The sequence below is a fragment of the Neoarius graeffei genome, chromosome 9, assembly GCF_027579695.1.
Source record: "Neoarius graeffei isolate fNeoGra1 chromosome 9, fNeoGra1.pri, whole genome shotgun sequence".
Lineage (NCBI taxonomy): Eukaryota > Metazoa > Chordata > Actinopteri > Siluriformes > Ariidae > Neoarius > Neoarius graeffei.
In genome coordinates, this window is record NC_083577.1 from 35241277 (window position 1) to 35264125 (window position 22849).

Consider the following 22849-nt stretch of genomic DNA (forward strand, 5'->3'; position numbering starts at 1 on the left):
CAGATTCTTGTATCCGGAACTGCAACGTGAATAGTGTTGTGACGTTCGCGAACGAACCGATTCTTTTGAACGGCTCCTAGGCATGAACGATGAGAACCGAGTCTCGAGCTGGGGGAGCCGTTCTTTCTGTCGTTCTTTTTCTGTACTGTGTTTCAGAGTTTATAATGTATTTGTGTGATATTAATGATAATATTGTGGGAAAACTACTTTGCACGGACGTTCATTTAATTTATTCTATCGTCATTTTGTTTGTTCCATTTTTGTGTATTTTATTTATTTACCTGTTTTGTATCTCAGACTTAAATATTTTTGTAAAACAAGTGTTTTTCTATAAAATATTCTTGCGTTCTTGATAACTATGTTCTTGAGTGGGTTCTTTTTTTTTTACAGAAAAGCCGTTCTGCATGGACATTCATTGAAGCCCTCATTGTTTTTTAATGGCTATTTATGAGCGTTTAGGGGTTACAATAATGTAAGTCTAGGTTGCTTTATATAAAAGGTATGTCCAGAAATATTGATGTCACTGTCTAAGCAGAGGGATCTGGCTTCTTTAGACGCTGTCTTCTTAAAACTGAATAAATATTTAAAAAAAAGAGCCAAATGAGCCAGTCTTTTGAACGGCTCTTTTCAAAGAACGGATCACAAAGATGCGGATCCCATCAAAGAGCCATAAATCCCAACTCTAAACGTGAAGAAGAGGAGGAGGAGACCGGAAGTGCTGCTCAGTGTTTGTTTTCTCTTCCGTATCTGTGTTCGCGCATGTGTAGTGTGACAGGTTGAGGTAAATCGGCTCGTGACGCTGCTTCAACAGTGCGACAGCCTCACGATGGGCGACCAGGATTTCAAACATGTTTGATTTTCATCCGATCGATCGGGAGGAGGTCGTGAGGTGTTAAATCGCTTGTCGTTACCCCATGTATACTACACGATCCGAGACGCACGATTGAGCCAAAAATCGGCCCGATCTCCAAAACAGTCGCACGAGTGAAAATCGTGTCAAAATCGGGCCAAAAATCGCACAGTGTCTGCCCAGCCTAACGTGAAGTCACGTGTATTCCTGTTATTGTACGTTATTGCACCCTCTGCTGTCTAAACAATGCAATTACAGCTCGGGAAAACTAAAACCCTGTGTCCGAAATCGCTCCCTACTCACTATATTAGACCTCTCTCCCAGAGCACACATTGGTGTAGCAGAGTTCTCCAAAGTTGGTTTGCTGCCTGTACAGTATAGAGTTGAGCAACTCCAACTAAATCACATGTTTAACATTAAGCGTGGAAATGCTCCTTCATACCTGAAAGGTCAATTTCATAGTGCAGCACAAACACATAATACAAGACAGAGTCAATCAGCTTTTTTTGTCCCTAGGGTGAATGGGTTTGGAAAGAATTCTTTTTTATTTTGTGGTGTTAAATGCTGGAATGGATTGCCAATCGAAGTAAGACAAATAGATTCAAAGTTTACTTTCAAAAAATGTGTAAAGGAACACCTAATGGCCAAAATAATGAATGAAGAAAATAACGATTTTAGCTATTATTAGTTATGTATGTATTAGGTGCCAAAATTGTACAGTAATTTTTATTTTTTACAATGGTTAAATACTTATTTTACGAGTATCTACTATGTTAATTTTAATTATGTTTTTTTAAATATAATTTTTGTTTCTAGTGATAAATTAGTTTAATCATAGTATGTTTATAATTTAAATATTTACGTTGTCAAATTTATTATTTTTACGTGCCAAGTTTGCCACAACCATCTTGTCATCTTGAGGACCACAATGGAAATAAGTGTATTTTAATGCTTTTTGTGTCATCCTCGGCGATATGTACATGTATGTTTTTATCATATATATTTATATTGCCAAATAAAATCAAATCAAAATCAAATCACTATGCAGTGAGGATGCAATTTTGTAGTGCTGTCCGAAACCTTAGTGAGGATTATTTACACCTTATATAGTGCACTCAAAGTATCCCAGAATGCATCACGAAAAGTAGTGTACAACCGATAGTCACTAACCAAAGCAGTATATCCCATCATGCATTGCTGTCACGCTGAAAGAAATCAAAGTCTCAAATTTGATTTAATAAAAGGCAGCGGCAAAGAAGAAAGTATTCAGCCTTGATTAAAAAAAAAGAACTGAAAGATGCAGGTACTTTGTATTGATTAATGTGGGAAATGCGCTCAGTATAATATCACAAAAACACATGCATGTGTTTATTATTTTGAAAACCCACCAGCCGGCTGATCTGGCACGTTTTAATTGTGCGACAGTAATGACGTAAATACCAGCGCGACAGGCTAGTGCCCGAAAGCGTTTTTTCATTTTACCAATGAGTTCATGATATAGTCCTCTATACAGTAACTCCCTATATAGGGAGCAGGGAGGAGTGAACGATTTTGGACACAGGGTAAGATTACCGACTCAGCCTAATAATAACAACCACAATTCATTTATTTCATCAATTCAAATCATAAATTTGCATGGTGATTTATCACCGCATGATATATCATTACATGCCTAATAACCATTGTAAATCAAAAACAAACAAACGACTCTGAGAATCAGGAAAACGCGGATTATACCATGTAGTACTTGACTTTCTGAAGCATGTCGTCGTTTGTCATGATGAGTTCCTTGGCTGTGTTTCCATCAGAAATGTTGGCCAGTATGCACAAAGTCTGAAAATACAACCCAATCCCCCTTTAATACGAGGTGCCACAGCAGCAGAAATGCTACACAACAGTATTTCTGGAAGGGTGTTTTCGCACCTGTTCTTTGACCTCTATGCTGTGCTCTCCCTCCAAGATCAGTGTAACTGCCTGCATGATCTGTTTCCCATGGGAGCTCATGATCTGGTCTATGTGCTAGAAAAGACACAGAGAGAATTGACGTACAGTACATGTGTGTGTGTGTGTGTGTGTGTGTGTGTAGCAATCACTGGGAAAGCTTTTAATCTTGTATACATGTACTGAAAGGGTGCAAGTGTGAGTGAGTGCAGATGGAGGATCATGACCTAATGTCCATGTGGTACTGAGTGTATGAGTGAGCGAGAGGATGTGTACATCATGCTCATCCTAAAACATTTAGCGTGGAACGGTGCGCCGCGACTGGGATTCCACAGGAAGTACAAAAAAGGTGTCGAGATGTTTTTCTCCTCATGTAGGCCAAAGCAGGTGCAGTACACAGACAGCCAGCACAAAAGTCCTTCCCATGCCATGTGGCGCATAGGGCGGCGCCGATCTCCGTTTCGTAGCCCTCGGCCTCTCGCCTATTACATAGCTAGGGTTACAGTGGGAGGCTAGTCCTCTGGTAACCGCGAGAGTTTGACTCCCCACGCCTTGCCAGACGGCAGTAGGTACCATTTTTATGATGGTCTTTGGCATGACCCGACCGTGAGTAGAACTCCCGATCGAGAGGCGGACACGTTAACCACTAGGCCAACTCACGGTTGACAGCCAGCACAAGGCTGGTTAATATTTACCAAGATCTTCCTTCTGAGGTGTTCCCCCCCCCCAAATCACACATGAAGGATTCTAAGGGTTCACTGTACAAATTTTTACTAAGGAACAATTAACAGTTATTCCAAGAAATCGAGTCATACATGAGCTGATATCCGACAAGACGCATAGCACTGAGTTGGCTATAATCCATGTACGGCGAGATTGAGGGGAAATATATGTTATTTAGCAGCTGAGAGGTTCGTATGGTGAAATACCATGACCGAGGTCTTGAAAGTACTGAGCGAGGCCCTCTGGGCTGAGGTCAGTATTCAAGGCCGAGGTGACGGTATTTCACCATACGGACCGACCTTAAGCTGGTAAATAATATATTTAATTTTTTTCTTTACCAAATTCTATTCCATGAGGTGTTCCAGGCATGTCCCCCCGGGAGGAAGCCCCGGGGAAGACCCAGGAAACGCTGGAGGGACTATGTCTCTCAGCTGGCCTGGGAACGCCTCGGTGTTCTTCCCAAGGAGCTGGCCGAGGTGTCTGGGGAAAGGGAAGTTTGGGCTTCCATGCTCAGACTGCTGCCTCCGCGACCCGGCCCCGGATAAGTGGAAGAAAACGAGACGAGACCAAATTCTAACAGAAAACGAGAGCGCCCGAAAGGGAAACCCGAGCCGAGCCGCCATTTTGAATCCTCATTCACGGCTGTAATGCAAATTGCTTCTTCCTCGGTATACAAGTGCACTTCCATGGCAGGAAAAAAAACTACGTTTTGCCGCCTATGTAGTCCCCTATTTATACAAAATAGAATCATTCAGGATTCAGCCATGTTTTTACTCGGTGTTCGCAACAGTTACAGGTTTTTAGCTTTCTCCTGAAATGTTTTATTTTATTTCTTCTTCCTCAGGGTAGTAAAACTCGCTTTCGCTGTGAACACTGTCGTTATCGCTATCCATGCTGTAAAATTAATGCTATTCTCCTGAGAAATGTGAAAATAAATGTTGACAAAAATTGCTACTATGTTTGTTGTTGTTGTGAACGAGCGAGTCGCCAGAGGTCTGTAACCGGGGTCCGTACCGTAGGATACGGACCCGCTCGCCAGCCAATCAGAGCACAGGATTTGATGGAAACCAGACCGGGAAAAAAAATAACTGTTATTCTATCCACATTTGCTGGATTTTGAGAAACACAGCATTTTTGTTATTTTTTGCAAATTTGATAAATAAAAACTTTATACAAAACGTCTGACAAAATCATTTCCGCTTAGAATGCAAAAAAAATGGTGAAATAACAGGAACAATTTGTGAAAAATGCTATAATAATTCTTGAAAAATAAAAACATGCTCTTACCATCAAATACTTTTTTTTGGGGGGGGGGGTTGTTTTCGAGTAGAGTTTTTATTTTGTCCTCGGTTGGTTCAGTAACATGCGCCGCCATTTTGTTTTTCTCTACTCACAGTATATGAGCCGATAGCCTTGTAGTAGAGTAGCCAATCAAAGCACACGATTGCTCATATCCAATGAATGCGGATAGAATAAAACCCATTATAACTGATCAACCAGTATGCTTTCTTAAAGGGGGGGGGAATCACTTAATGTTGGTCAGAGTATCTACAGGAAGGATCAGATGAGGGATTATAAAAAACTGTGCACTACTCTGTCAGCTCTATTTTCCAGTCCAGCACACTGGTGTGTGTGTATATGTATAAAATATGGCTTGTGTGTCTGTCTTACTGGTCGCGTGGACAGCAGGTTGCGCAACAGTCCCAAAGTCTTCATGAGCACGTTGGTGTCAGGGTCCGAGAGGAGCCGGAAGAGTTGTTCTGTTCCCAGAGCTCTCATGATCTCCACTTTGACCTTCTGATCAGCTTGGAAAGCCATGTTCTAAAACACACACACACACTTTACCTGAGTACACGGTCTTTATAAAGACCATCTGTAAGGTGGCATTAAAACACTGCAGTCCTCACCATGAGAGCCCAGATGCCGTTGACCCTCAGTGCAGGACTTTCGCTTTGTGTTAAGCTGCATAGTAAATCAATCACTCCAGACTCCAGGATGGGCTGCACACATTACCAGTTAAATAAGGTCAACGTCAGACAGACATTATTAAACTTTGAGTGAAACATTGCAAGTGTGTGTATCCGCTCCTGACCTCTTTGCTGGGTGAAAACTCCAGTAGAAGGTTGCATAGTGTTGAAGAGGCCATGACCAGCACTTCGTCTGGGGCATTCTGTAACAGCTACACACAAACACGCACAAAATAGTCAGAGAAGCCAATGATTCATTTATCTCATATCATCTCTAGCCGCTTTATCCTGTTCTACAGGGTCGCAGGCAAGCTGGAGCCTATCCCAGCTGACTACGGGCGAAAGGCGGGGTACACCCTGGACAAGTCGCCAGGTCATCACAGGGCTGACACATAGACACAGACAACCATTCACACTCACATTCACACCTACGCTCAATTTAGAGCCACCAGTTAACCCAACCTGCATGTCTTTGGACTGTGGGGGAAACCGGAGCACCCAGAGGAAACCCACGCGGACACGGGGAGAACATGCAAACTCCACACAGAAAGGCCCTCACCGGCCGCTGAGCTCGAACCCGGACCTTCTTGCTGTGAGGCGACAGCGCTAACCACTACACCACCATGCCGCCCCGATTCATTTATTTATTCATATAAAAATAATTATATGCATATGGAGGTTCAAAACCATGAGGTAAGTCTCTACATGTCACTCATGAGGAAACTGATGAATTGTTTTGATAAATTTGCGTACCGTTTGTGAATGTGTCTATATAATAATTAAAAAAAATAAATCACACGTTGGCTTGAAGGTATGAAGTTTATCTTCTTGAGTTGAAAAACATTTTTCAAATGAAATACATTGCGGACCTGAGTGACGTATTTAAATAATTCTGACTGGCTTTTTTCCCCATGGTACATCAGATATACTGTATTCAGTTAGCATGATATTGAATGAGTTGAAGACGAGTGCTAGCTGAATGGAATATATCGGATATACCACGAAAAAAAGCCAGACAATATTATTATTATTAATTATTGTTATTATTATACAAACACATTCGATGGCGTCACCGGCGAACAAAAAACATGCTTCTGCACATGCGCAGCAGAAAACTCTCTCACTGAATATTCACATCAGCTCTGACATGTGATGTCATGTTGTCTTGGCGACCATGCAATATCGTAAACCATATTCAACGCTCATTCTCCATTGGGTAGAGTGACGTAATGCACGTAGGATAAGTGATATGCTAACAATACCGCATGCTATCAAACCAAATGAATGAAACCCGCTAGAAGGGAACAGAACACGTTTTTATTCCATCGAAAAAGTGACCTGGATGTAGAATAATTCCTGATATTTCACTCTGATGACGTCATTCCCAGTGTTTTCCTGCTGACTAGATGCGCGATGTCAAAATGGCGAACGGTTCAGAATTTTAATTATTTTGATTAACTTGCATATTTTTTGTGGAGGCGTCCATATCGTATAAAGAACGTCACACGGTTGTGCAAAGATATGAAGTTTATCTTCTCGTGTTGAAAAATATTTCCCTCATTCACTTCGCTCACTCGTGAATATGTTCACCATTCAAAGATAAACTTCATACCTTAGTGCCACCGTGTGAAGTCCTCTCTCATTCATATTATCTTGTATATAAAATGTGTGCGTGATATTTAAGTGGCAAAGTTTGTCTGTCTTGCGCTAACGTCGCCATTTCTCAACAGATTTTCACCAAATTTGACAAGTAGGTACAGGAGATAGCCATAATTTGGCAGAACTCAGAAATTCCATATTTGGGCCCCTGGGTGGTGGATGCTTGGATTTTTGTTTGTCTTGGGTTAACATCACCATTTCTTGACAGATCTTCACCAAATTTGACATGGAAGTCTGGGGGCAACCCAGAATTTTGCAAAACCTGGGCAACGCCGGGTAACTTACTAGTATGTATATGTTATACATGTGCATGCATGCGTATGTGTGTGTGTGAGAGAAGCTGACAGACTTTGGGCTTTTTTGACAGTGAAACTGGCCAATAAATGGATAGGAAATGCTAAAATCATTGTTAAAATCATATTACAAAAAATTAACACACATTCTTACTGTACATATCATCTGATGGGCAACGGCCAAAGATAGAAATTTTAACGCAAGATGCTTTATTGGGTCCGGTTTCCCAAAGTAACAGCAGAAATTTAACACAAAATAAATTATAATAATAAAAGTTCAAGTAATTATTACAAAAAAAAATACATTAAAAAAAAATACTGTCTCTACAAAACAGAATACTGTATTGCACATTACGGGACTACTACATAACAGACAGTGCCCATGACCCAACTAATCCACCTCCCTTCAGAGGGCTAGATATAGTGGCCTGTCCCCACCCACTGGAAGATACCAGTTACTTTATATTACCAACATCGCATAAACCATACATTTACAGAACAAGTTCAGGTCTAAGTGCATGCCAATAATCTCTATAATTCATAGACAAAATACCCAATTACAATAAATGCATATTTTTTTTTTTACAATACACATAATTAATGTTAATCGGGTGAAATCACTACAGGGTTTCTGCAGGCTTGAACAAGTTCAATTTAAGACCTTTTTAAGACCATAACAGGTTAAATTTAAGACTTACACTACCGTTCAAAAGTTCGGGGTCACTTTGAAATGTCCTTATTTTTGAAAGAAAAGCACTGTTCTTTTCAATGAAGATCACTTTAAACTAATCAGAAATCCACTCTATACATTGCTAATGTGGTAAATGACTATTCTAGCTGCAAATGTCTGGTTTTTGGTGCAATATCTCCATAGGTGTATAGAGGCCCATTTCCAGCAACTCTCACTCCAGTGTTCTAATGGTACAATGTGTTTGCTCATTGCCTCAGAAGGCTAATGGATGATTAGAAAACCCTTGTACAATCATGTTAGCACAGCTGAAAACAGTTGAGCTCTTTAGAGAAGCTATAAAACTGACCTTCCTTTGAGCAGATTGAGTTTCTGGAGCATCACATTTGTGGGGTCGATTAAATGCTCAAAATGGCCAGAAAAATGTCTTGACCATATTTTCGATTCATTTGACAACTTATGGTGGTAAATAAAAGTGTGACTTTTCATGGAAAACACAAAATTGTCTGGGTGACCCCAAACTTTTGAACGGTAGTGTATGCCGCACAAAAAAAAAAAAAAAAAAATTGGAAGAGCCTGAATTACTTTCAAAATAACAAAATTTTCATTACATCCCTAGGGTGCGCGCTTGCATTAATGAGGAACTAAGTTGCAGTGGAGCCAAAGACATCCCGCAAATCACTTGAGGATGAGGCATTCGATTCCGTACGGTTTGTGTTGTAACGTTACAGTTCGCACGGAGTTAGCTGATACACCGTCTCGAGATGTGCTTAGACCTGACAACGGTGAACAAAACTGAGTGATGGCATGCGATTGTTGCAGACTTTTATGGGCAGCCTGGTGCTTCCCCGCTTTCGCATGCGATTCCAGTGCCTTTACACCCAGGGTGCCGAGTTTGAGTGTTCTTTTGCACAATGTGCAGTACGCCTCAAACGGATTGTTTGGTACGCGTTTTAACCAGTCTACGGAATCATTGCGTTCAAGCCAGCAGTCGTTAAACTTGCATTTGCCCATTTTGCTACAAACCGTGACAATCTCCCTCGCTTCTTTGAGGCTCTACTGTCTAAATGCGCGCGTACCATGCCCTGTGCATCACCATGCCAACCGGGCTAGACGCCGGATTCCACTGTGTCTCACTTGTAGTTTGCAGCGTAGCCTACTGATACCAAGTAGGCCGAGCCTATATAACTAATTACGAATATCACCAACGCATTTAACAAAACAAAGCAAATGGGGTAAACGGACGTAAGGATTTAAGACTTCACAAAATTACATTTAAGACCTACAATGCAAAATATGCTCGTATTTTAGACTTTTTAAGGCCTTAAATTAGGATTATCAAATTTTAGACTTTTTAAGACTCCGCAGAAACCCTGCACTACAGTCCATGCACAAGCTGTGTGCGTGCCCGAGACTGGCACAACAAAGTCACCCCTGCCGCCATAGTTCGGGTCCTTTGACCCAGGAACCTGGAAGTTCTGCAGTAAACACACAGTGAAGCAACGGGAAAATGCAGCTCTCGCCTACACAAATCACAGATGCGTAAAATCAAAGACCTGAACTTAACTAATGCGTGTGTGCGCGCTGTTATATGATTACTGTAACTCTGTATGGTCAGAAAAGACGATAGATAAGTGCAACCGTTGCACAATAACGCTACAAACAACCTGTGTGCGCACAGCAAAGTTATTTAGCTGCTGGCTAGCTGCAGCTTCCAGCGTTACTATGTGTCAGTATAGTGTAATGTGGTGCAGTGTAGTGTAACGCAGGGATGGACCTCAATCTGCAGAGCTCTGGGTCACAATCTGTATGCAGCCGGCCGGATGGTTTTCTGTTACAGTCGCGTGGCCACTTCAGGTAGCCCTGTATGCATTCATTTAATGGTCTTCTGCATGTTAAATAGTTAGAAAATTATAATAAAAAGCGAATACGATTTATTTGGCGTATACTGATGAAGTTACGGGTTTTTTTGGCCAAGGGAAGGGTGGCGGGCCAGAATTATAATGTGGCGGTGCGCCACTTTAAAAGCACCCGTGGAGAACACTGTATCTGTGTACACACACACACCTCTTATAAAACAGTACTAAAGCAATATTCAAAGGTCAAACCTTCATTAGTGGCTTCCACACTGCATGATCGTGGAAACTTGTCCGCAGCTGTTGTACTGATCGCGACAAACTGTGGAGACATCTGCAAAGAAGCAGCACAGTGAATGAGAAACAAGGAGGGTGCTTATATACTAGTGCATCTCAAAAAATTAGAATACCACGAAAAAGTTCCTTTTTTGTCATAATTTAATTCAAAAAGCTAAACTTTCATATAGTCTATATTCATTACACGTAAAGTGAAATATTTAAAGCCTTTTTTGTTTTAATTTTGATGATTATGGCTTATAGCTCATGAAAATCAGAAATCCAGTATCTCAAATTATTAAAATATTCCCCAAGATCAATCAAAAAAAGGATTTACAATACAGAAATGTCCAACTTCTGAAAAGTATATTCATTTATACACTCAATACTTGGTTGGGGCTCCTTTACCATGAATTACTGTATCAATGCGGTGTGGCATGGAGGTGATCAGTCTGTGGCACTGCTGAGGTGTTATTGAAGCCCAGGTTGCTTTGATAGTGGCCTTCAGCGTATCTGTATTTTTGGGTCGGGTGTTTCTCATCTTCCTCTTGACAATACCCCATAGATTCTCTATGGGGTTCAGGTCAGGCAAGTTGGCTGGCCAATCAAACACAGTAATATCATGGTCAGCAAACCATTTGGTAGTAGTTTTGGCACTGTGGGTAGGTGCTAAGTCCTGCTGGAAAAGGAAATCAGCATCTCCAAAAAGCTCGTCAGCAGATGGAAGCATGAAGTGCTCTAAAATCTCCTGGTAGATGGCTGTGTTGACTTTGGACTTGATAAAATTCAGTGGACCAACACCAGCAGATGACATGGTACCCCAAATCATCACTGACCGTGGAAACTTCACACTGGGCTTCAAACACCTTGGATTCTGTGCCTCTCCACTCTTCCTCCAGACTCTAGAACCGTGATTTCCAAATTAAATGCAAAATGTACTTTGGACCACTGAGCAACAGTCAATTTCTTTCTCTCCTTAGCCCAGATAAGACACTTCCGACATTGTCTCTGGCTCAGGAGTAGCCTGATATTAGGAATGCGAAAGTTGCATCCCCTTTCTTGAAGATGTCTGTTCATGATGGGTCTTGATACACTGACACCAGCCTCAGTCCACTCCTTGTGAAGCTCTCCCAAGTTCTTGAATCAACTTTTCTTGACAATCCTCTGAAGACTGCGGCCATCCCTGTTGCTTGTGCACCTTTTCCAGCCACCCTTTTCAGCAATGACCTTTTGTGGCTTACCCTCCTTGTGGAGGGCATCAGTGATCATCTTCTGGACAACAGTCAAGTCAGCAGTCTTCCCCATGATTGTGGTTGTGTGTACTGAACTAGACCGAGAGATACACTGTGTTCATACTGTTTTACTCAAACTCGAAATGAAATATTCTAATATTTTGAGATGGGTTTTTTTATGTTTTTGTACTGTATGCCATACTGATTAAAATTAAAATAGAAAAATGCTTGAAACATTTTAGTTTATGTGTAATGAGTCTATAATATATAACATTTTCACTTTCTTAAATAACTGATGGGAAATATTGAACTTTTTCACAATATTCTAATTTTTTGAGATGCACTAGTATATATAGAAAGCAGGACACATTACAATTCTCCCTTCTCACAACACACTTGGGTGTTCGAGCAGGGAAAGCTTCAATGTGCAGCGCGGCAGCAAATCTACTAGAGAAATATGTAAAAGCTGGAATGTGAACAGGAGACAGAGCTGAAGCACAGTTGAGTAAAGCGAGTAAGATACCTGACAGCGGCTAAGCGGACCTTTATGCTGGACTCGGACAGGCCACTCACTATCCTGTCCATCATGTTCTCCGTCTCTGTGATCTGCAGAGAGGGGGAGAGATGATCTAAAACAGTCTGCAGAATTTAGATGGGGAACCAAAATGTATTGCTTTTCATGCAATAAATGTCTAGTACAAAAAAGGGCACCACTTTGTAGCCCGAGGCTCATGAACAGTGCTGGTTTAAAAATTAAATGAACATCATATTCGGATAAATAATCCAAAACAGACAAAACAGCAGCTTCGGGCTCAGACTGCTTCCATTTCTGCTGCACATTTAGATTTAAATCATCTGGCAGATGCTTTTATTCAGAGTAACTTGCAAAACTTGTAAACAGACGAAATGCAAGTATTTTTAACCTCAAGCAACTACTTATATCAAAAAAAGATACATTGTATGGCCAAAAGTATTTCCCTTCGCTGGAACGAAGAGGTCCAAACACGTTCCAGCATGACACTGCTCATGTGCACAAAGCAGGATCCATGAAGACATGGTGCACCAAAGATGAAGCGGAAGAACTCGAGTGTCCCGCACGGAGCCCTGACCTCAACCCCAAGTGGAACGCTGACTGCAGCCCAGACCTCCTCAGCTCACATCAGTACCTGATCTCACTAACGTTCTTGTGGCTGAAGGATCACAAATCCCCACAGCCACACTCCAAAATCTTTATTATAATAGTAAAGGGGGGATTCATTTGGAATGGGATGTTCAACAAGCACATATAGGTATGATGGGAAAAAGTGTCCAATTGGTGTAAACTGCACAGTTTGCAACACGTCTGTTATATTGTTCTGAGAAGTTGGGGCAGAAAATGTCTCACCTTTTTCCTAATGTCTTCATCGTTAGAGCCGAGAGATGCATAGAGTTTAAAGGCTGCTTGCCTCAGTTCGTGTGCATGCTTCAAGTCATGATCCAGCTAGAGAGAGAGAGCGTGAGTGAGACAGACAGATAAACAGAGAGAGAGAGAGAGAGAGAGAGAGAGAGCGCGCGTGAGCAAGAGAGAGACAGACAGATAAACACAGAGAGAGAGCATGAGCGAGAGACAGACAGATAAACAGAGAGAGAGAGAGAGAGAGAGCGCGTGAGCAAGAGAGAGACAGACAGATAAACAGAGAGAGAGCATGAGCGAGAGACAGAGAGAAACAGACAGACAGAAACAGAGATTTGTGAGACAGACCGACAGAGAGACAGACAGACAAAGACAGAGAAACAGAGAAAGACACACACAGAGAAAAACAGACACAGAAACCGAGAGAGAGAGAGAAAGAAACAGGCAGAGACAGACAAAAAAACAGAGAGAGAGACAGATTTTTGAGAGAGAGACAGACAGAGAGACAGACACAGAAACCGAGAGAGAAAGAAACAGGCAGAGACAGACAGAGAGAAAGAAACAGAGAGAGACAGAGAGACAGATTTGAGAGGGAGAGAGAGAAACAGACAGACAGACACAGAAACCGAGAGACAGAGAGAAACAGAGAGACAGATTTGTGAGAGAGAAACAGACACAGAAACCGAGAGAGAGAGAGATAGACAGAGAGAGAGAGACAGAGAAAAACAGAGAGACAGATTTGTGAGAGAGAGAAACAGACAGACAGAGACAGACAGACACAGAAACAGATGGAGAGAAAGACAGAGAGAGACAGAGAGAGACAGAGACAGATTTGTGAGAGACAGAGAAACACAGAGAAACAGAGAGAGACAGACAGAAACCAAGCGAGAGAGAGAAACAGACAGAGAGACAGAGACAGAAACCAAGCGAGACAGAGAGAAACAGACAGACAGAGAGAGAGAGAGAGAGACACAGAAACCAAGCGAGAGAGATTACATTTACATGTGCACTTCATTGTAATTACAGCAGCTTTCCCCAGAGTATGGAAATACACACACCTCTACACGAGCATGTTATTTAAGGATTATAAATGTTTTATGAAGCCTTGAAATGTTAACCTTTAAATGGCAATGAATAACTGAAATCAGTGTGTGGGGGTGGGGGGTGTCTCACCCTCTTGATGTCGGTGATGGCACTGACGGAGCTGGGGTATTTGAAGTAGTCGGCGAGCATGGCCACCAGATGATCTGTGACGCTTGCTATCCTCTGGAGTTCCACATCTGGTTCCATCAGGTAGGCCAGTGTCTCCGCCCCCTCCACCCGCTCCTCCAACAGGCGGTCCTTACTGCACATGCGCACCAGGCACGGTAGAGTCTGAGCACACACACATACCCACGGACAAGACGGATAAGCATACTGAAGGAAGATAATTCTTCAACAACAATAATCTACAGAAGGTTTTTGGACAAGTCTGGAGTCCTAGCCTTAGACCCCTCACACACACTTGCCTCGGATCATGCTGATTTGTTAAATGATCCCTAATGAATTTGTTTATGTGATTTCTAATGCAATTTGACACACTATAAAAATAAATTATAATATATTAAGGCAGTAGTAGTAGTAGTAGTAGTATTCACGAAGGAATCTATATGTACAGTACCAGTTACAAGTTTGGAACACTCCTACTCATTCATAGGTTTTTCTGCATTTTGACCATTTTCTACATTGTACAATACTGATAATTATTTTTTTTTAAAAGTGTTTAAATTTTTTTTTTTAATTTCATATTTTAGATTCTTCAAAGTAGCCAGGGTTTACCTTGATAACGCTTTACACGCTATTGAGGTTTTTCACCCATGTGACCAAGTCATGTGATGCATCGTTAGGCTGCCATTTTGGACGGCACGGCTCAAATCAGTTTGAATGCGAGGAAGGCGACAAACAAAAAACATAAAAGAAAAAGGAGCGAGATGCAGAAAACACCTTCACTATCCAGTGACGTAGGGCATTTACAGGGCGAGCAGAGGGAGAGGTATTTGCAAAAATTGAGGTTAGCAGGCTTAGAGAACGACGTTTACCTGCTTCCACCAGGATTGTTCACTGATGTACGGAAGTACACGAAGCCCTCGTCTTTACCTGACTTCGGCCCACATGATCTGTATACCTATGTCGTTAAAAACCCATTGCCATACACAGGTATTGAGATTTTCTGAAAGCGTATAAGAGTTTGGATACCTACAAATATTTTGTGTCAGGCTGGGTAACATGCCTACATCAGTGGGTCGTCCCTGGAGCCGGTGGTCGCCATCTGATTACAGCTAAGGTTTGTTCACGTTTTCATTTACTTTCGGGCCTCAGGATAAACAAAATGTTATTAAATGTCATTGAAATAACTTCTTAGTCTGTTGAGACATGGCCCGTTATAAATTTGCTGTTACCAGGCAATGACCAAGAACTGTATTATTAGGGTCGGTGTCTGTGTTGTAGCAGTGTACTAGCAGCTAGCTGTTAGCACTAGCTAATGTCAACAACATAGTAGCTAGTATGTTACTGTAGCAATGTTTACGTTCAGTCATTTGGATGACTGTTAAAACCTTTCAGTCTCAAGTTTTTCCTTTACTGGATTTACTAGTTTACTGTAATTATGATCCGGCAGCTATTTACACCGGATCCAGTGTAAATAGCTGCCGGAGTGCGCTCCGGCTTGCTCCCCCTCAAATTAAGCAACGTGCTCCGGCTTGCTCCCGGTGTTGTGGTGTTTTGCATTTTTTATTATGTCCTCATTCCAGTCCACACGTTTAATCGCCTGCAGCCACAGCCGCCGTCTGTTGCTCTGAAATGAGTGTGATCCTTTAGGAATCCTATAAAACTTTAGTCCGCCGGTGGAATAGCAATTCGTACAACCGTATACGCAACAACCAGACACGTTGATGCTGAGAACAGTATACACTACCGTTCATAAGTTTGGGGTCACCCAGACAATTTTGTGTTTTCCATGAAAAGTCACACTTTTATTTACCACCATAAGTTGTAAAATGAATAGAAAATATAGTCGAGCCATTTTTCTGGCCATTTTGAGCATTTAATCGACCCCACAAATGTGATGCTCCAGAAACTCAATCTGCTCAAAGGAAGGTCAGTTTTATCGCTTCTCTAAAGAGCTCAACTGTTTTCAGCTGTGCTAACATGATTGTACAAGGGTTTTCTAATCATCCATTAGCCTTCTGAGGCAATGAGCAAACACATTGTACCATTAGAACACTGGAGTGAGAGTTGCTGGAAATGGGCCTCTATACACCTATGGAGATATTGCACCAAAAACCAGACATTTGCAGCTAGAATAGTCATTTACCACATTAGCAATGTATAGAGTGGATTTCTGATTAGTTTAAAGTGATCTTCATTGAAAAGAACAGTGCTTTTCTTTCAAAAATAAGGACATTTCAAAGTGACCCCAAACTTTTGAACGGTAGTTTACGTTAACATTCCATTGATCATAATAGTATGATTGATATAAAGACATTGTACTTTCAGATCAAATGCTTGCTTTCTTACACTCTCCTAAATTATGTGCATAGGTCTCCCAATTCCATGATTTCATGTTTGAGCTAGGGTTATTCTGTTTTTCTCATGTTTTCTGTGAAACTGCAATTTTGGCCAATTTTTGGTAGTCTGGCTAACGCAACTACAAAGCTCTCCGAGCTATTGGTCTGGCCAAGATATTAAGCCCAACCGTTTCCCAGAGCCCGTGGTTGACCCGCCTCCCTGAAATGCCTGTTTGCTACTGGTCGAAGCCAGAAAAGGCTGTGACGAAGCTTAAACCAATCACATCACTCTTTCCTCTGACGTATGCGATGCGACAGGGCTAACTGGTAGATTAAACTCTTACCGAAGCCGGTCGGGAGCAAGGCGAAAACGTCCTTCCTTTCAGTAAATACCTCCAGGGCTGCTCTTTGCTCCGTTTTCAATGAGAACTTCCCGTTGAATGCTTTCAATACAGCATCTATGCGTAATAGATGCGGAAGCGTGAATGAAGCGCTTCCGGCATAGATTCTGTAAACAATCTACGGCTTCCGGTCGCAGTTCTACTACATCAGTGCCTTGAACACGCCTCTACCCAGGGCTGTTGGAGATGCTCAAAGTTGATTGGTTCCCGATTTTTCGGGAGCTTGGAAGAGCTGTAGATAGCTTGCCTGGCCAGACTAAGCTCGCAACAGGCCCTCGTGTTGTGTCACGCTTAGGATGGGCGGGCCCAGGCTAAATTTTTGGTGTTTTTTTTTTACCGTGCCCTTGATCAGAGAGCTTGTTCCCTTTTCCTTCAATCATGAAAATGATTTCACTAATGGATTCCCCATTCCTAAAAACCCATAAAATGAGGTATGGCACATACTTCTGTGCCGAGTGGTTCAAAAATTTATATTTCCAATATGGCTACCGGCGGCCATCTTGGATTGATCATTTTCGGCCTGTACGCTAGCGATTTTGGCACACATCCCAGGTTGTTCTTTGGGTTCAAATTAGCCTAGAACAGTGGCGTTATCCTCTCTTAAATCATGTGCATACACATCTAACCCAGGTCCTCGACTAAAAAGAGAAGCCGGTGTCTTTTAAGAGATAGGTTTGCTATTGTAAAACTATAGACCCTTTTTCAGCGTCACGTGATCAAACAGTTGCGCACGCAGCCTGGCAACGGAAGCAGTAAGCTTCCCAATTGATTCTGGGACAGACTAGCGTACTTATCAATCATTTAAACGTGGATATATACTGTTCTCAGCATCAACATGTCTGGTTGTTGCGTATACGGTTGTACGAATCGCTATTCCACCGGCGGACTAAAGTTTTATAGGATTCCTAAAGGATCACACTCATTTCAGAGCAACAGACGGCGGCTGTGGCTATATCAGGTAAGGTTATCTATCTACTGATTTTACTGGAAGCCTTGTTTACATTAGCGATTACCTGCATGTTGTAGAATAATCATCAAAAGCAGCTTAAGTTGTTGGATAAACTGGCGTTAGCTTTGGCTAGTAGCACTAGCTGCTAGCTTGCTATGCAGCTAAAGTTTTATTAGATTTGCCCATTAGCTTGCTAGGCAAACCAAATGTGTGTGTGTTTTACAGGCGAGATGTCATTGGGCTCCAGTAGTTCTGATTTTGTGCCATCTGTGTTTACATACACAAAACAAAGCCAGGACCCAGGTGGAAAGATGGACAGGTAGGATGAGAGTTGCTCTTCTCAGTCGTTTTTTTTTTGTTTGTTTTCCTCTGTTGCATAAGCCAAACCTGTCAACCGGTAACGTAACGTCAGATCTAGCTTTGCTGCTCCACCTCGTTAAGTCGGTGCTACATTGTTTTGGTGTCTACATCTGCTGTTTTGCATTTTTTATTATGTCCTCATTCCAGTCCACACGTTTAATTGCCTGCAGCCACAGCCGCCGTCTGTTGCTCTGAAATGGGTGTGATCCTTTAGGAATCCTATAAAACTTTAGTCCGCCGGTGGAATAGCGATTCGTACAACCGTATACGCAACAACCAGACATGTTGATGCTGAGAACAGTATACACTACCGTTCAAAAGTTTGGGGTCACCCAGACAATTTTGTGGTTTCCATGAAAAGTCACACTTTTATTTCCCACCATAAGTTGTAAAATGAATAGAAAATATAGTCAAGACATTTTTCTGGCCATTTTGAGCATTTAATCGACCCCACAAATGTGATGCTCCAGAAACTCAATCTGCTCAAAGGAAGGTCAGTTTTATAGCTTCTCTAAAGAGCTCAACTGTTTTCAGCTGTGCTAACATGATTGTACAAGGGTTTTCTAATCCTCCATTAGCCTTCTGAGGCAATGAGCAAACACATTGTACCATTAGAACACTGGAGTGAGAGTTGCTGGAAATGGGCCTCTATACACCTATGGAGATATTGCACCAAAAACCAGACATTTGCAGCTAGAATAGTCATTTACCACATTAGCAATGTATAGAGTGGATTTCTGATTAGTTTAAAGTGATCTTCATTGAAAAGAACAGTGCTTTTCTTTCAAAAATAAGGACATTTCAAAGTGACCCCAAACTTTTGAACGGTAGTGTATATCCACGTTTAAATGATTGATAAGTACGCTAGTCTGTCCCAGAATCAATTGGGAAGCTTACTGCTTCTGTTGCCAGGCTGCGTGAGCAACTGTTTGATCACATGACGCTGAAAAAGGGTCTACTGCCGCTTTTCCACTACCAACGCGGCTGAGTTGGGCTGAGCCATGCCGTGCTGAGTTGGGCTGAGTCGAGCTGAGTGGGGCTGTTGGAGTTGCATTTCGACTACAACCGTGCTGAACCGTGCTGGCTGGAAGTGGGTGGACACATTGGGTGGAGTTAGCGAAAGTGGGTGGACGTCACGTGATGTCGTTAGGCGGCGCAAACAGTGACATCAGTGAGCTTTTAAGCGGTAGTCTCACGACCCGGATAGTAAACAATAAACATGGAGGACATGGAGTCGTTAGTGTTGCTGGTCTTGGTGCTGTGGCTTGTTGTCACCGACAACGCCGACAGATACTGGCAAGAGCGTATAGATGAGGCGAGGCGCATAAGGCTTCAGAAATTCTCGTAATTCGTAATTCTTCTTCTTCCGGGTTTACAGTGTTTACAGATCCCAGCGTGCTCGCGGGGCGTGTGTGGGCATGTGAGGACACTCCTCCTCACCAATCAGTGCACAGGGGAGTGTCTCCTCACGCCCCTAGCCCCACTCGGCTCGGTTTGGCTCGCTTCAGCCCTACTCCAAAACCGTGTGAGTTTTGGGTGCTGAGTAGGGCTGAAGCAAGCTGAGTCGTGCTGCTCTGAGGTAGTCGAAACGCGAGCCGTGTCGGGCTGAAGTGAGCTGAAAAAGGGTCGTGGAAAAGGGCCATAATAAATATGTATATATATCCGGCCACTGAATATTTGGCCACTTTCTAACATCGTCAACCCACTCATTGATAGAACACGGATCCGGGAGTCTAACACCATTTGCCAAAGTTAACTTATTAAGGTAACTTTCACGGTCTTTTGTTGATAATTCTCTTGCATAGCTCGACAGGCTGTTTAACTCCACCATACTTCTGTTGCCAAGCTGCACGCGCAACCGTCTTTGTTTACAAACAGAAAAAGGGTCTATACTCTGATGCCAAATTATGGCAAAGGTTGGTACAAGTCGAGGATGACTGTGCTAACAGACACCGATGAGAGATGGGTTTGTCTTGAGCTACCTTTAGTATGATACAACTGTCGTCCGTCCTGATGGCTCCTGCTCGACACATGTATGTTAAACTTACAGAGAGAGAGAAACAAACAAGAGAAAGAGAGAAAATATATGAATGAATTGGCACAGGCAACACAATCCTGAAATAATTTGGAAAGACAATTTCTGTCTAACAATCAAAATATTAACCAGTAGAGGACGGTATAACTCTAGAGCTCATTTAAAGGGCTGATGACACAAACATGACTATGTAATTTCTTAAATAAACTATACAACATGGCAAACATGTTAGATTTCTGTTATAATTACGTGAAAAGAAGCTGTTGTTACGCGAATATCCAACTTTTAATTGCACAGCGCAAGAAAACTGGGTCCGTGGCTCGCGGCCATGTTGTGACGTCAGCGGAAGAACACGCTGCGGTTCACTGGCTGTTCTACTCTGGTTCTACTCAATGGAAATGGCGCATGAAAACGTCAGTGAACTCTAGTGCTAGCTCTTCCTCTTCTGGGAGTCTAGAATTGTGTTGATCTCTTCCGAATAGAATCTATGATAGTCTACCCTCTTTACCCTTTGCCTCTCGTTGCTAGGCGGCAGTTACATGAAAGCCGCAAGCTTTCACAAGCAAATACATGACTGATATCACGCCGACTTTATGATTACATTTATGATTATCATGTAGAATCTATAGCTCTACGTACCTTTATCTTATGTCGTTTCACAACACGTTCTGACAGGAGGACTGTCTTTGGATCCGGCATAGCTACTAGTAGACCCCCTCCGGAATACTGGCAGTGTTGCCAGATTGGGAGTAATCCCGCCCAGTTGAGCGGTTTCAAGTGCATTTTGGTGGGTTTTGAACATATTTTGGGCTGGAAAACTTCAGCAGTATCTGGCAACAAATACTGCTGACGTTTTCCAGCCCAAAATATGTTCAAAACCCACCAAAATGCACTTGAAACCGCTCAACTGGGCGGGAAACCTCCCAATCTGGCAACACTGTGTAGGCACTGCTGATGGTAGTAACACACGTTTGTGCTGAACTGAACACCCAAGAGATTCTTTTAAGCTGGGAAGGGTGTCAAAACAATCCAAATCGAAGTGTTCAGAGCACAGGATGGATGTTGGTGAGGGCTCCCACTTGTCACGAGTGCGCCTGACTTGCTTCACCCACTTCGCATGCAGCTCGGGATCTCTGGGAAACTTGAATAAACTTACCCCATCCTTGTGGGTTTTGGAGCAAAAGCCGGCAACACAACGCGAAGGCATAATAACTAATATATATATGTATAATAATAATACTAATAATGACAAATTGAACACCTGTCGCATCAACAACAAACTGGTAAGTTAGGAGGAAGGTTCTTTCGCTGACGTCATATAGCCCCTCCTCCTTCGTCTCCTGGGTGCTGCAGCCCCGTCAAATTTGCCCAAATAGCCGCGTTTTTTATCATAACTTGTAAAATAGGCGCCTTCGTGAATTAATATATGGATCATCGGGAATTACTTATGTTATAAAACATCGCCAAAGATGTCAAAAATGTGTCATCAGCACTTTAAACCATGCGTAACGTTGAGTGCCCCAAATAGTCCAAAACTACTGTATTCTCCCACATGCAGAGGAGGAGCACAGTCAGTGGACAGTATGCGAGTTGTGTACGAGTGAGCAAGACTCACCATTTGGCTGCCGTCAGCTGCATTTCAATGGGTTTATCTCTTTGCATCATTCCCACAAAAACCTGAGAGAGCAGCTCGCTGTCCACCAGCACTGAAAATTACACACACCATTAACACTTACAAGCCCAAGTGAATACTTAAATAAAATAAAATAAGAGAAAGGAAAAGAAGGGGGGGAGGGCAGAGCAATGACCCTCTCACCATTCACCAGCGTCATGGAAACCTGAGGGTTCTCATATGCAAGGACGGAGAAACATTTTAACGCCTGCATTCGCACCTGCGGAGTAGAGAGAGAGAGAGAGAGAGAGAGAGAGAGAGACGGGGATGGTCTGCCAGAGTTCAACACCATAACGTTACTATTCTATGGTTTGTGTGTGTGTGGAGCCTCGTACTGTATGAAGTACCTTATAGGATGGTGATGTGAGCAGTGGTGCGATGTTCTCGACTGCACCATTGTTGAACAAAACTGTCTGATGCTCTGGAGTCTGAACAAAACACAGACACGTAAAAAGCCCAGAAGGCCGAAAGCAGGGTTTAAAACTGATCACGGACTACAACTGCACACCCAAGTGATAACACAAGGAAGGCAGCATTTAAATGAATCCATTTAGATCAGTGTTCTATAAACACTAAACACACAGGTCCAAAGATCAAAAGTGTCTAAAAAAAAAAAAAAAAAAATTTTAAAAGAATCTATAAACAGTAAAAGTTGAGTGAAATATATATTTTCTGCTTTCCCCAAATGAAGTATAGCAGGCTTGTTTAACATGTAAGGTAAATACCTAAAGTATTACTTTTTCAGTAAATCATTTTATTCTGCATGTAGCTGCGTAATCTCATATTTAAACTGGAAAAGAAAAATCGTAAAATAGCAGATGTATATTTATTTATTTACGATTTCACTGTGGATTTACATCTCCTGCAAAGCTCCTAGGTTTAGGATACACCTTCACAAATAAATGACGAAAAATGGGGCTTTAGAGCAATTCCATAAAAGAGCCTTTTTGATTACACAAAGAATCTTTTAGTCCGAGTCATTTTTTGCTGCCGTCCAAATAGGTCTTTA

At 42.2% G+C, this 22849-nt stretch overlaps 1 protein-coding gene across 2 annotated transcripts in view; it reads right to left on the minus strand.

Annotated features, from left to right (window-relative positions):
* The window catches only part of armc8 (armadillo repeat containing 8), a 72883-nt gene that overhangs the window by 6550 nt on the left and 43484 nt on the right, over positions 1-22849 (minus strand). For both annotated transcript variants that reach the window (XM_060929351.1, XM_060929350.1), the window contains exons 7-19: positions 22188-22268; positions 21985-22060; positions 21784-21874; positions 20116-20176; positions 14052-14252; positions 12870-12965; positions 12009-12091; positions 10230-10311; positions 5607-5693; positions 5422-5514; positions 5186-5335; positions 2774-2869; positions 2588-2683 (exon numbers count right to left, since the gene is read on the minus strand). In XM_060929351.1, the coding sequence (XP_060785334.1) occupies positions 2588-2683; positions 2774-2869; positions 5186-5335; positions 5422-5514; positions 5607-5693; positions 10230-10311; positions 12009-12091; positions 12870-12965; positions 14052-14252; positions 20116-20176; positions 21784-21874; positions 21985-22060; positions 22188-22268 (1293 nt within the window). The remainder of the gene's footprint in view (positions 1-2587; positions 2684-2773; positions 2870-5185; positions 5336-5421; positions 5515-5606; positions 5694-10229; positions 10312-12008; positions 12092-12869; positions 12966-14051; positions 14253-20115; positions 20177-21783; positions 21875-21984; positions 22061-22187; positions 22269-22849) is intronic.